Source organism: Anomaloglossus baeobatrachus, chromosome 7 (assembly GCF_048569485.1).
Source record: "Anomaloglossus baeobatrachus isolate aAnoBae1 chromosome 7, aAnoBae1.hap1, whole genome shotgun sequence".
NCBI lineage: Eukaryota > Metazoa > Chordata > Amphibia > Anura > Aromobatidae > Anomaloglossus > Anomaloglossus baeobatrachus.
This window is the reverse complement of record NC_134359.1, coordinates 245438442-245453483: the sequence shown is the minus strand read 5'-3', so window position 1 is coordinate 245453483 and position 15042 is coordinate 245438442. Positions and strand designations below refer to the sequence as shown.

At 47.7% G+C, this 15042-nt stretch overlaps 1 protein-coding gene across 2 annotated transcripts in view; it reads right to left on the bottom strand.

Moving 5' to 3' along the window:
• VWA3A (von Willebrand factor A domain containing 3A) overlaps positions 1 to 15042 on the bottom strand; it is a 223666-nt gene that overhangs the window by 163895 nt on the left and 44729 nt on the right. For both annotated transcript variants that reach the window (XM_075318003.1, XM_075318002.1), the window contains exons 10-12: positions 3533 to 3632; positions 3356 to 3421; positions 1961 to 2092 (exon numbers count right to left, since the gene is read on the bottom strand). In XM_075318003.1, coding sequence (XP_075174118.1) covers positions 1961 to 2092; positions 3356 to 3421; positions 3533 to 3632 — 298 coding nt within the window. The remainder of the gene's footprint in view (positions 1 to 1960; positions 2093 to 3355; positions 3422 to 3532; positions 3633 to 15042) is intronic.

Sequence of the window (15042 nt, the reverse complement as noted above, 5' to 3'; positions counted from 1 at the left end):
ACCCAATGTCTGGGTCTCCCATAGGAACGATAAAGAAAATAAATAAATTTAAAAAATTGGCGTAGAGTTCCCCCATATTATGATACCCAGCACACATAAAGCCTTTGGCTACAGGCTGCAGCCCCCAGCCACGCGCTAATCTTGGCTGTGTATCAAAATATGAGGGACCAAATGTGGCTTTTTAAAAAATTAGTTAAATAAATTTAAAACATTTTTTAAAAAACTGGTGTACGGCCCCCCTCAATTTTGATACCAAGTCATGATATAGCTGACAGTTGGGAGCTGGTATTCTCAGGCTGGGGAGACCCAATCATCGTGAGCTGCTTTAATAAGGTTACCGGATCTGAAGGCAGGATCATATCATCTGAGTGATGTTCCCTGGTGGCTCTGGATCCATCCTGATCCACTCTACTTCACTGACTGGTCTTACTGTCATTTTCTGATGCCACTTGGACGACAGTCCCTACTGCATCTGTCCAATGCTGCATCTACTGATGATGATCCTCCATAGCCTTGCTAGGAGGATTGTCATAGTACAAGACCCACTCTCGAGCAGTGAGAACTCATTTTTAAATGAGGGCCCGGCCAACAACTGATACTTCCAGCCGGCACCTCCTTCGTACCCCCTGGAAGTGAAAAGTGTCACTTTCGGGTCACAAGTCCCCCAGCCTGCTCGATGACACAGCACAACCCTTCCAGCTCGCCCCACGCATGCGCAGTCCCGGTTAGACAATGGCGGCGCAACCCCTGACAACGCAGTAGCTGGCAGACTCATAGCAGAGGCCGCTGCCACCATCCTCACTTGTCAGCCAGATCCCCCACTGGACCCACTGTGGCATTTCCAGACCCCACCGACTCTGTCACTAGCTACAGCGGAAGACACAAAGATGACGCTGCTCCTAGGACCGGGTAAGAGAGAATTTTCACCGATTCTTCTTGTATAGGTTGCCTACAAGGACAGGAAACCAATTGATGAGGGGGAAAGGTGCGTGCGGCCCTTTTATTCAGTAGGTTTCCTGTCCTTTGTGGGGCGGATCCCTCCCTCACGTGGTGCTGTTATATAGGAAAGGAAAAGATACACATCATAAACCATTACTTTTCTTTAGTTTTTTTCCTGTAGTTTTGTTTCCGAAGCAAAATATTCAAGATTCATCACAAATCCAGTAGGTGTATACTTTATCCTTTTCAATACAATGGCCTTTATAGCCTTTGAGGACCTTTCACCAGGTCAAACATGGCTAGTCTCGCACTTTTTTTAATCTCACTACTCCCCTAAATATACTATTTCGGGGGTTATTTTGTCTGTTTTTTTATATATGACCTACCATATGGTTCTATAGATATGGAGAATATCATAATTGACACCATTGCCTTCATGAGACAACACATTTAGCTTAGACCTCGAATAGCTGATAGAGACAAGTACACTTATCTTTAAAAGCAACCTGTCAGCAGCTTTTTGCTACTTAATATGAGAGCTGCATGATGTAGTTGCAGATAGCCTGATCCATAGATGTGTCACTTACTGTGCTGCTTTTAGTTTCAATAAAATCAGTGTTTTATTGGCAGGTGATTATCAATAGAGGACTAGTTGTTTTGTGCCATTTTGTCCTCCTGCTCAGTATAACTCACACCCCCAACATTGAATAACAGCTTTCTGCCTATGCACAGAAAGCTGTCAGAGCTGTGGGTTATAAAGAGCTCAGCATTCAGAGCACTGCTAGATCTGCAGTAGAGAAAACAATGATTTTATCAAAACTGCAGAAAGCAGACAAACTAATGATACATCAATGGAATCAGGTTCTCAGCCGCTACATCATGCTGCTCTTACTTTACGTAAAAAGAATCTGTCACCAGATTTTTGCTAACAGTAATAAAATTAGACCCTCTTTTCACTTTATTTAGGGTGTAATGTTAATAAATGAGCCAAAGATACATGCAATAATAAAATGTGGCTCACCTTTTGTATTATACTAATAAACGTGTCATCCAGTTTTCCTTGCCGCAGCTCCTTGATCTTGTTCAGGATGTCTATGGCTTTCTGTACCTCTTTGAATATCCCCTTAATATCTGTGCTTGCGTAAATCTCATCCTGTTATACACAACACAAATCAGACATTATCATTCTATCATTGTTAAAGGGATCCTGTCAGGTGCAATATGCACCCAGAACCACGAGCAGTTCTGGATGTATATTTCTAATCCCTGACTAACCGTCCCTGCATCTGGTAGTATACATAAAGAGACCTTTAGAAAAAGTATTTCTAAATATCCTTTATGATATGCTAATGAGCACAGGGACTAGTCGCAAGGGTGTTATATCCTCGCGACTAATCCGCCCTCTTAGTATATTAGGACGCTCACAGGGGCGTACTAACATGCTATTCAATGCCTATTGCCCAGCGTCATCAGCAGAGTGCATGATCAGAAGTCAACGCGCTTCCAGTCTTGCTCGCTAGACATCTCTGAAGCTGGGACTCTGACACCCGGCATCATAGTATGCATGACCAGAAGTGTGGTGATTTCTGATCAAGCACACTGCCTGGTGTCTGATGCGGTGACAACGGACATAGGTATACACATCACCGCTGGTGACGCTGGGCAATTAATAGCATGTTAGCATGCCCCTGTAGGCCTGCTTACATGCTAAGAGGGTGGATTAGTCGCGGGGATATAACACCCTTATGACTAGTCCCCTCGCTCATTAGCATATCATAAAGGATCTTTAGAAATACCTTTTCTAAAGAGCCTTTATCTATGCTAGTGTATACAGGGACGGTTAGGCAGGGATTAGCAATATGCACCCAGAACTACTCGTGGTTCCGCGTGCATATTGCACCTGTCAGGTTTCCTTTAATGAGAAGGTTCATTAGCAATATATGATAGATATATAAGAGAGCGCAAAATAATTTCTTACCAGATATTTAAATAAAGTATGTTACTGTACACTCACCTAGTGTGGTTGTGAAAGTCAGAACCAACACAAAACCCACACAGATAATGGCGGCTGCTGCAGCCCCACGTGTAGATATCTTCAATACTGGTGAGTAGAAGGAGTTAACAACACGCTGTCGCCAAAGGATGATAAAAAAAAATTGTTGATTTAATGAAGGATTATATTATTCCATAGGTCTACGCATTTCGAGGTGAGGGCCTCTTCTTCAGGGCTACAAAAATCAAAAGATTGTTGATATTTCTGTTTTTTGTGGTCCTGAAGAAGAGGTCCTCACCTCGAAACGCGTAGACCTATGGAATAAAATAATCTTTCATTAAATCAACAATTTTTTTTATCATCCTTTGGCGTTAACCCCTTCTACTCTCCACTATTCAAGATATAACCCGAGTTAAAGAATACCTCATTCCATGAAGAAAAGCAATGAAACCGCTCTCCAACTGCTTCAGCCAGTGCTTGTAGATCAGCCTATAGCGGAATAAACTAATAATTAGTTTATGTACTTCCAGACAAATACTTTTCCAAAATGTATTTTATACCACGTACGAATATTATATTACTGAGTAAAAACGTGATTACCTGACCGATGCTGTCAAATGCAACTATGTGAATTTTTATATTTTTCCCCAAGATGCATTGAAGAAGGTAGTCCGAAAGGAGATCTGATGTCTGGTCTGGGCTAGAAGCAAATGAATAACAATGGATTGTAAAATGTCAACTATAATAAGACGCATATATGAATGGAAGACGCATTAACCCCTACAATACTGCCTGTTTCAGGAACAAGCAGACTGACAAAAAGTGCGTGCAAGATTATCTCCTGTTTACATTCACCAATTATTATTACTTTTGGTGTCCCATATACAGTCATATGAAAAAGTTTGGGCACCCCTATTAATGTTAACCTTTTTTCTTTATAACAATTTTGTTTTTTGCAACAGCTATTTCAGTTTCATATATCTAATAACTGATGGACTCAGTAATATTTCTGGATTGAAATGAGGTTTATTGTACTAACAGAAAATGTGCAATCCGCATTTAAACAAAATTTGACCGGTGCAAAAGTATGTGCCCCCTTATCAATTTCTTGATTTGAACACTCCTAACTATTTTTTACTGACTTACTAAAGCACTAAATTGGTTTTGTAACCTCATTGAGCTTTGAACTTCATAGGCAGGTGTATCCAATCATGAGAAAAGGTATTTAAGGTGGCCACTTGCAAGTTGTTCTCCTATTTGAATCTCCTATGAAGAGTGGCATCATGGGCTCCTCAAAACAACTCTCAAATGATCTGAAAACAAAGATTATTCAACATAGCTGTTCAGGGGAAGGTACAAAAAGTTGTCTCAGAGATTTAAACTGTCAGTTTCCACTGTGAAGAACATAGTAAGGAAATGGAAGAACACAGGTACAGTTCTTGTTAAGCCCAGAAGTGGCAGGACAAGAAAAATATCAGAAAGGCAGAGAAGAAGAATGGTGAGAACAGTCAAGGACAATCCACAGACCACCTCCAAAGACCTGCAGCATCATCTTGCTGCAGATGGTGTCAATGTGCATCGGTCAACAATACAGTGCACGTTGCACAAGGAGAAGCTGTATGGGAGAGTGATGCGAAAGAAGCCATTTCTGCAAGCACGCCACAAACAGAGTCGCCTGAGGTATGCAAAAGCACATTTGGACAAGCCAGTTACATTTTGGAAGAAGGTCCTGTGGACTGATGAAACAAAGATTGAGTTGTTTGGTCATACAAAAAGGCATTATGCATGGAGGCAAAAAAACACGGCATTCCAAGAAAAGCATTTGCTACCCACAGTAAAATTTGGTGGAGGTTCCATCATGCTTTGAGGCTCTGTGGCCAATGCCGGCACCGGGAATCTTGTTAAAGTTGAGTGTCGCATGGATTCAATTCAGTATCAGCAGATTCTTGACAATAATGTGCAAGAATCAGTGACGAAGTTGAGGTTATGCAGGGGATGGATATTTCAGCAAGACAATGATCCAAAACACCGCTCCAAATCTACTCAGGCATTCATACAGAGGAACAATTACAATGTTCTGGAATGGCCATCCCAGTCCCCAGACCTGTATATCATTGAAAATCTGTGGGATGATTTGAAGCGGCTGTCCATGCTCGTCAACCATCAAACTTAACTGAAGTGGAATCGTTTTGTAAACAGGAATGGTCAAAAATACCTTCATCCAGGATCCAGGAACTCATTAAAAGCTACAAAAAGCGACTAGAGGCTGTTATTTTTGCAAAAGGAGGAACTACAAAATATTAATGTCACTTTTATGCTGAGGTGCCCATACTTTTGCACCGGTCAAATTTTGTTTAAATGCAGATTGAACATTTTCTGTTAGTACAATAAACCTCATTTCAATCCAGAAATATTACTCAGTCCATCAGTTATTAGATATATGAAACTGAAATAGCTGTTGCAAAAACCCAAATTGTTATATAGAAAAAAGGTTAACATTAATAGGGGTGCCCAAACTTTTTCATATGACTGTATCAAGGACCGAAAGCTGACTCTCAGGCAGCTATGTTGATCTGCTGCCCATCCACATGCAGTATGTATCAGCGCCTATGTGTATTTTAGCTATGGATGTTTTACTCTAAAACACTGCAGCGATTAAGGGAAAAAAAAACAAAAAAACAAACACTGTAAAAAGCTGAGCTACACAGGAGATTCCTGGTGACTTCTCCCCACCTGCTGCCAATGACTAACAGGTCTGTCTCTATAACACACATGCAGGGAAAAGCTCATCACTCAAGGGGAGCGGGCGTGCGGAAGCCACAATGGTGTCACGCTCCCCGGGTCCTCACCCCCGTTCCCCGGCTCACCTGCCACGCTCTCCGCTCCCCAGTCACCGGATTCCGTCCGTCCCAGGGCCCCGGGCCCCCGATCCCGGCGCCCGACAGCTTCCCTGGTCCGGGCCGGCTCCCCTGCGTCCTCCTCGCAGCCTCCTTCCCTGGCTTCTGGCACCCGGGCGGCGCGCATGCGCATTAGGGCGCGCGCGCGCGGTCACTGACCCTTTCTTAAAGGGCCAGCGTCCATTAACAGGAAATGAGGTTGCACAGGTACAGGGTATATAAGGGGTCATTGTCCAAGGGGGCGGGGCCTGATCTTCGTGTTCCCTGAGCTAGGAGTCAGGTCTCCTGGTGTTACTGTGCTCGTACTCACCTATCTCTCTTTGTAGAGCCGTGCCTGCTTCGCCATCCAGTCTGCCGTGTCCTGATCCCCGCACGCTGTCCGTCTGCCATCTGACAGTCCGTACCATCCCGGATCCCTGCGGTGACCCGTCATCTTGCTCCAGAGGTTCCGGACCCCGCCTGATATCACCTCGGCCTCCGAACCGGAGCTACGTCACCAAGACCACCTTCTGTGACTCCGTGGTCCCTGGGACTCCTCCGCTGCCTTCACTTGCACGGACTGTTCTACTGCCCATCAGTGCTTCAGCTGCCGGACTCCCTACCACCATCTCAGAGAGTTCGGTCCAGTGGATCCACCTCCTGGGTCTGCCCGACCGCCCGGCCGTGACAGTAAGATCAGGCCATGGATCCCGCTGCAGCACTATTGGCCCTGCAAGAGGAACTCCAACGCCAGCGTGAAGTCCAGACCCGCATGCTGCAATTTATGACCTCCGTGGACACCCGCCTGTACACGTTACAAGCATCCATGACGCCTGCGGCACCCAGGTCCTCCAATGGACAATCCACGGCTCCCGCACCAGTGGCAGCCTCGTCGGGTGCTTCCCAACTCCGGTTGGCTTCACCACCTCGTTATTCTGGAGATCCCAAGACCTGCAGGGGCTTCCTCAACCAATGTTCCCTTCATTTCACGCAGCTGCCACATCTATTCGCCTCCGACCAAGCCAAGGTCGCCTTTATAATGTCCCACCTAGAGGGCGAGGCACTGGCGTGGATGAACCCCTTGTGGGAGAAGGAGGACCCTGTGACCAAGAACCTTCGAGAGTTCCTGCAGGCCTTTCGCAGTACCTTTGACGAGCCGGGACGCGCCTCTGCGTCTGCTTCATCACTTCTCCGCCTACGTCAAGGAACACTGACGGTGGGCCAATACGCCATCCGTTTCCGCACTTTGGCTTCTGAACTCGGGTGGAATAATGAGGCCCTGACAGCCGCCTTCTGGGAGGGACTCTCGAGTCGCATCAAAGATGAGTTGGCGGGTCGTGACTTGCCCTCCACCCTAGATGCCCTGATTGCCCTGGCTACTCGAGTGGACATTCGTTTTCAGGAGCGCTCTAAAGAGCTGTCTCGTGAGAGACGACCGGTACGGCATTCCTCACCTCCCCAGAAGCCCTCCGCACCTCAGTCATCAACAGCTGGGATTCCCGTCCACGAGCCCATGCAGATTGACCGAGTACGACAGTCTGAACAGCGTCGAGCAGAGCGGCTCGCCAAGGGCCTCTGCTTTTACTGCGGAGAGGGCACACACCTGCTACGCGCCTGTCCAGAGAGGCCGGGAAACTCCAAAGCCTAGGGTTGGTAGGAGAGGCCACCCTAGGTGCTGGGACTCTCTCAGACCCGGTTATGTGGACTGTGCAAGTGTCAACGGGAGAGACACGGTTCACGGCTGAGGCATACCTCGATTCCGGGGCAGCAGGCAATTTCATTCAGCAGGCCACGGTGGACAAGTACCAGCTGCCTGTTACTCCACTTGACAAACCCCTCGTGATAGCCTCTGTGGATGGGAGACCCCTCTCTGATACCATCTCCTGGGTCACCAGACCGGTCGAACTACGTATCGGTGCCCTGCACACCGAGAACATCTCTCTCTACGTCCTTCCACACATGTCCCATCAAATCCTGCTGGGACTTCCCTGGTTGCGGACACACGAACCCTCAGTCAGCTGGGGTACTGGCGAAATCACCCGATGGGGTCCTTCTTGTCATGAGAAGTGTCTGAAGTCCATACCACACATCCGACGACCTCCGGTTCCAGAGAACCTACCGGAACTGCCCTCGGCCTATTGGTCCTTCGCAGACGTTTTCGACAAGAAGGAGTCTGAGGTACTTCCGCCACACCGTCCCTACGATTGTGCCATCGACCTGCTCCCAGGAACAACACCACCTCGAGGACGGATATATCCGTTGTCCCCAGCCGAAACCAGGGCCATGTCTACCTACATCACAGAGAGCCTGGCTAAGGGATTCATCCGGAGATCCTCCTCTCCTGCGGGAGCGGGCTTCTTCTTCGTTAAGAAGAAAGAGGGTGACCTACGCCCCTGCATCGACTACCGGGGTCTGAATCAGATCACCGTAAAGAACAAGTATCCTCTGCCGCTCATCCCCGAATTGTTCGACCGGCTCAGAGGAGCCCGTGTGTTCACCAAACTGGATCTTCGGGGTGCTTACAACCTAGTTCGTATCCGCTCTGGGGACGAATGGAAGACCGCGTTTAATACTCGCGATGGGCACTATGAATACTGCGTGATGCCCTTCGGCCTATGTAATGCACCAGCAGTCTTCCAAGAATTGGTGAACGACATCTTCCGGGACCTCCTCTACGTCTGTGTAGTAGTGTATCTGGATGACATCCTTATCTACTCTCCGGACCTCCAGACCCACAGAGAGAACGTCCAGCTGGTCCTACAACGACTGAGAGAGAATCGTCTATACGCCAAATATGAGAAGTGTGTCTTTGAGCAGTCTTCTCTCCCTTTCCTGGGATACATCATCTCGGGTACTGGACTGCAAATGGATCCTAAGAAGGTGTCCTCCATACTCAACTGGCCTCCCCCTTCTGGACTAAAGGCAATCCAACGGTTCCTGGGATTTGCCAACTACTACCGCCAGTTCATCCCTCACTTCTCTGCCCTGACTGCTCCTCTCTCCGCTTTGACCAAAAAGGAGGCTAATCCAAAGGACTGGTCACCTGCGGCCGACGCCGCGTTTTGCTCACTGAAGCGAGCATTTGCCTCCGCTCCTGTACTCCACCGTCCGGAGTTAAACCGCCAGTTCACCTTGGAGGTGGATGCCTCCTCCTCGGGAGCCGGAGCAGTGCTCATGCAAAAGTCCTCCTCCGGGAAGATGGTTACATGCGGTTTCTTCTCCAAGAGCTTCTCTGCACCTGAACGTAATTACACCATCGGTGACCGAGAACTATTGGCGGTCAAACTGGCTCTGGAGGAATGGCGCTACCTCCTGGAAGGAGCAGTGTACCCCGTGATTATCTACACGGACCACAAGAACCTGGAATACCTACGGTCCGCTCAGCGACTGAACCCACGGCAAGCCAGGTGGTCCTTATTCTTTGCCAGGTTCGACTTCCAGCTCCATTTCCGACCCGCAGACAAGAATGTACGTGCGGATGCCTTGTCTAGGTCTTTCATGCCCATGGAGCAGGAGGAAGAGACTACCCAGCCTATCATCCCTCCTAGCAAGATTATTCCGGTGGCCCCTGTCACCCTGGCCCAGATACCGCCCGGAAAGACCTATGTCTCTGAGACTGACAGGCAAAAGGTGTTACACTGGGGTCATGCCTCGAAAACAGCCGGTCATGCAGGCCAGAAGAGAACATGGGGTGCGATTGTACGCCATTATTGGTGGCCATCCCTTCGCACGGACGTCGCTGCTTTTGTCTCTGCCTGCTCCTCTTGTGCCAGGAACAAGACGCCCAAACACCTGCCCTATGGCCGTCTTCTGCCTCTGCCGATACCCACAATTCCGTGGCAACACATAGCGATGGATTTTATTACGGACTTGCCATTATCCTCTGGACACACAGTCATATGGGTCGTGGTGGACCGGTTCTCCAAAATGGCTCACTTCGTCCCTATGGCTGGACTGCCCTCTGCTCAGGAACTCGCGGAAGCCTATATACATCACGTCTTCCGCTTGCATGGTTTCCCATCCCACATCGTGTCCGACCGAGGAACTCAGTTTACCTCCCGCTTCTGGAGGGCGCTCTGCAAACATCTGGGTGTGACTCTGGACTTTTCTTCTGCTTACCATCCTCAGTCTAATGGCCAAGTGGAGAGGGTCAATCAAATCTTGACCTCCTTCTTACGTCACTACGTCAACGCCCATCACGACGACTGGTCCACGCTTCTACCTTGGGCTGAATTCTCACATAACCACCACATCAGTGAGTCGTCCTCCAAATCTCCCTTCCATGTAGTTTACGGACTTCAACCCTCCGTCCCGTTGCCTATATCCCCTTCATCGGATGTTCCGGCTGCTGATACTGCAGTTCGTGACTTTGCTACCATTTGGGACTCTGTCAAAGCGTCTCTTGGGCGCGCTTCCCAGCGGATGAAGAAACACGCTGACAAGAAACGTCTGGATCCTCCGTGTTTCTCTCCTGGTGACCTGGTCTGGCTTGCTTCCCAGTACATCCGATTGAAGATACCTTCCTACAAGCTGGGCCCTCGCTACATCGGGCCGTTTAAGGTCCTCAGCAAGATCAATGAGGTATCCTACAAGCTACAGCTCCCGGCCACGATGAGGATACCCAACTCCTTCCACGTCTCTCTGCTCAAGCCGGTTGTCCTTGGTCCCTTCTCCGCTGCTGCCAGTCCGGCCCCTCCTCCTATTGCCGATGATGACATCTATGCGGTAAGGGATATCGTGGCCATGAAGACCGTACGAGGTCGACAGTTCTTCCTGGTGGACTGGGAAGGGTATGGTCCTGAGGATAGGTCTTGGGAGCCCAGGGAGAACGTGGGCACTCCTCTTATCCGTGCCTTCATGTCCCGGTTGCGGGGAGGGGGGCGTGGGGGGGGGGTACTGTCACGCTCCCCGGGTCCTCACCCCCGTTCCCCGGCTCACCTGCCACGCTCTCCGCTCCCCAGTCACCGGATTCCGTCCGTCCCAGGGCCCCGGGCCCCCGATCCCGGCGCCCGACAGCTTCCCTGGTCCGGGCCGGCTCCCCTGCGTCCTCCTCGCAGCCTCCTTCCCTGGCTTCTGGCACCCGGGCGGCGCGCATGCGCATTAGGGCGCGCGCGCGGTCACTGACCCTTTCTTAAAGGGCCAGCGTCCATTAACAGGAAATGAGGTTGCACAGGTACAGGGTATATAAGGGGTCATTGTCCAAGGGGGCGGGGCCTGATCTTCGTGTTCCCTGAGCTAGGAGTCAGGTCTCCTGGTGTTACTGTGCTCGTACTCACCTATCTCTCTTTGTAGAGCCGTGCCTGCTTCGCCATCCAGTCTGCCGTGTCCTGATCCCCGCACGCTGTCCGTCTGCCATCTGACAGTCCGTACCATCCCGGATCCCTGCGGTGACCCGTCATCTTGCTCCAGAGGTTCCGGACCCCGCCTGATATCACCTCGGCCTCCGAACCGGAGCTACGTCACCAAGACCACCTTCTGTGACTCCGTGGTCCCTGGGACTCCTCCGCTGCCTTCACTTGCACGGACTGTTCTACTGCCCATCAGTGCTTCAGCTGCCGGACTCCCTACCACCATCTCAGAGAGTTCGGTCCAGTGGATCCACCTCCTGGGTCTGCCCGACCGCCCGGCCGTGACAAATGGACTGGCCTTTGTGACTTGTCTCCCGTGACTCAGTCCACAGTCAGCCTTTAACATACATTGCTGATAACATTGATAGAAACAAAACTCCTTACAACCGTATAGAACATAATAGGAAGTGGATGCCAAACTAAGGTTAATCCACGGCCTACATAAACTCCAAAAAAACTAAATTAATAAGCAGGAGGACAGGAGTAGGTAGTGTGTCAAAATATGTATCAAAGTTTATTCATAACACAAAGTGGTGGTGACCATATTAAAAAGTGACAACCGCGCGAGTGGTATGCGAGTCTGTAAATTTTTCGTACCAAGGATCCATGTGACATGCATATGCCATCTGTATGACATGCGTATGCCATCCATATTGCAATATTTTTCTCGCTCCTGTGAAGGTAGCCTGGGCTATAGGTTGTTTGTTCAGATGTAATAAGATTATCTGTGTATGTAAATAATCAAAGTATAGATGTCACTGCATAATTATCTGTGTGTCTACACTGTGTTCCAAATTATTATGCAAAAAATATTTTTTCATATTTTCCTAAATTAACTTTCTGAATTGCAGTCATTGTTATTTTCCAGTCATCTACTATTCGAGTATAATTGAAATGTTTTTGATCAAACTGCCTATGAAAACAGTATATTTTTAAAAATAATAAACACTCAAAATGCACTCAAAATGCATGTTCCAAATTATTATGCACAGCAGAGTTTTCAACCTTTTTATTTTTATTTTGAAAAACAAAATGGTCAATTGTGAAATTATAACCATTTTCAGCTTATTACAAAATGAAATCAAACAGTTTTCAAGTCAAAACTTAATTCTAGGTGATGTTACATTTGCACATAGGACCCCTTGTTTGAAAGAAGCTTCTGAACTCTCTCATCCATTGAATTTGTCAGTTTTCGGATGGTTTGTGCTTCAATTGTTTTACATGTGGACAGAATACCCTCCCAGAGCTGTCGCTTAGATGTGAACTGCCTCCCGCCATCATAGACACTCTTTTTGATGATGCTCCAGAGGTTCTCAATGGGGTTGAGGTCAGGGGAACATGGTGGCTACACCATAAGTTTGTCCTCTTTTATGCCCATAGCAGCCAGAGATGCAGATGTGTTATTTGCAGGATGAGACGGTGCTTTATCATGCATGAAAATGATCTTGCTGCGGAATGCACGGTTCTTCCTCCTGAACCATGGCAGGAAGTGTTGTTTTAGAAACTCCACATAGATTATGGAGTTCATCTTTACCCCCTCAGGGATCCTAAAGGGGCCGGCAATCTCTCTTCCCATGATTCCAGCCTAAAACATTACTCAACCTCCTCCTTGTTGGCGCCTTAGCCATGTTTTCATGGGGTGTCCATCAACCAGCCATGCTCCACTCCATCCATCTGGACCATGGAGCGTTGCACGGCTCTAATCGGTGAACAAAACAGTTTGGAAGTCAGTCTTCATGTATCGTTTGGCCACTGGAGCCGTTTCTGCTTGTGTGCACTGGATAGAGGTGGCGACAGGATGGCTTACGCACAGCTGCAAACCTCTGAAGGACCCTGCATCTTGTTGTTCGAGGGACGTTGGAGGCACCAGCAGCTTCAAAAACTTGTCTGCTGCTATGACAAGGCATTTTAGCAGCTGCTCTTTTAACCTGACGCAATTGCCTGTTGGAAAGAGTCCTCAATTTTTCCTTATCAGCACGCACACGTGTGTGCTGTGAATCAGTTACATACTTCTTGATTGTGCGATGATCATGATGAAGTGTCTTGGCAATGTTGATTGTAGTCATGCCTTGACCTAAATACTCCACAATTTGTTGCTTCTCAGCAGCCGACTCCCATTTTGGCAAAAAATGTAGGCTGCTTAATAATGTGGAACAGCCTTCTTAAGGTACCGTCACACATAACAAGATCACTAGCGAGATCGCAACTGAGTCACGGTTTCCGTAACGCAGTAGCGATCCCGTTAGCGATCTTGTTATGTGTGACACCTACCAGCGATCAGGCCCCTGCTGTGAGATCTCTAGTCGTTGCCGAATGGTCCAGGTCATTTTCTTCAAAGGCGATGTCCTGCTGGGCAGGACGCATCGCTGTGTTTGACACTGTGTGACAGGATCACAGTGACTGCTGAGATCGTTATACAGGTCGCTACTGCAACCTGTATTGTTCCTGCATCGTTGGTAAGGTCTGACTGTGTGACATCTCACATGCCACCTCCCAGCGACTTACCTGCGATCCCTATCAGGTCGCATTGTTTTCGGGATCGCTGGTAAGTCGTTGTGTGTGACTGGGCCTTTAAGTAGTCTTGCCTTTATTTGGACACACCTTCCAAACTAATTTGCACAGGTATCTGCAATTGCTTTCAGTGATATAAAGAGCCCTGACACACATCACCATCAATGAGTTTAAATGACAAACAAACAATTTCTAATCTTATCACTCCTAAACTCTTTTTGCATAATAATTTGGAACACAGTGTATATGACAATCGCACAGACGCCATAATATAATTCTAAGCTGTATGTTCAAGAAAGAGTTAACCAAGGACGAATGGACAAATGTACAAACAATGAACAGAGAAGGTATTCATGGTTATCAGTGGTTTCACACAAAGAGGGAATGTATTATCCGTGGGATGAAATGTGGGTTTCTATGTCCCTACGCACCTCCCTCTACTGTTTCGATGTGTGAGAAAAGACAGATTGATACTTTTGTACATGTCTGAAGGTTGAAATGTAAGACTGATATCTGAGCTATGGAATACACGAGTCAGACATCTGTACTGGCTCAAACAGTGAACACGTGTCATTGTGATCATTGTCTGAGTTATTTAATATATCTGCGCAGATAGCTAATTTGAACCCGTCCTTTGAATTTGCCCTGAACAACGACTCCATTAGCAGTCTTACCTAAATTTCTCCCTTGACACTCCCATAGGCTTGCATGGAGGTGCAAGAGTGGAGACTCGCAACAAAACGCAGCATGCTGCGATTGTACCGAGAGCACAATTCATGTGGAGAAAAAACAGGACAAGTTAAACTGCCTCACTGATTAACACTGGTGCAAGTGCAATCCGATTTTTTTTTTATCAGATTGCACTCGCACATGAAAATCACAAATGGCAAGGAGCCCTACATTTCATGTTCCTTGGGCCTTGATTGAATAGAGAAATGCAAGGAACCCCATTTACAGCATTATATATACTGGATAACTGATACATCCTGCCCCTGTATTGAGCAGCGTGCATCCACTGTCAGGTTCCCTTCAATGCGTATTGCCATATGACTTCGGATATTTAAGGGGTCCTCCAGGCATATGCTATTGACCTATCCTTAATATAGGTCATTAATAGCAGGTCTGACACTTAAATCCCCCCCAATCAGCCTCTGGGAGCTCCAGCAGAACTGATCTGCAGCACCCACATTTTGTATGGAGCAGTGAATCTCCATTTAATATTTACATCCGAATGCCATTAGAGCTAGTAATAACATCTGATCATTCAGGGTGTACAATATCCTATATCCAGAGAATTCCTTCAAACCAAATTAGAGAGTTCTCCAAAAAGAAAAATACCTCTGTCTGCAGTTATTGAGGGCTCCTTGCCTCTTGT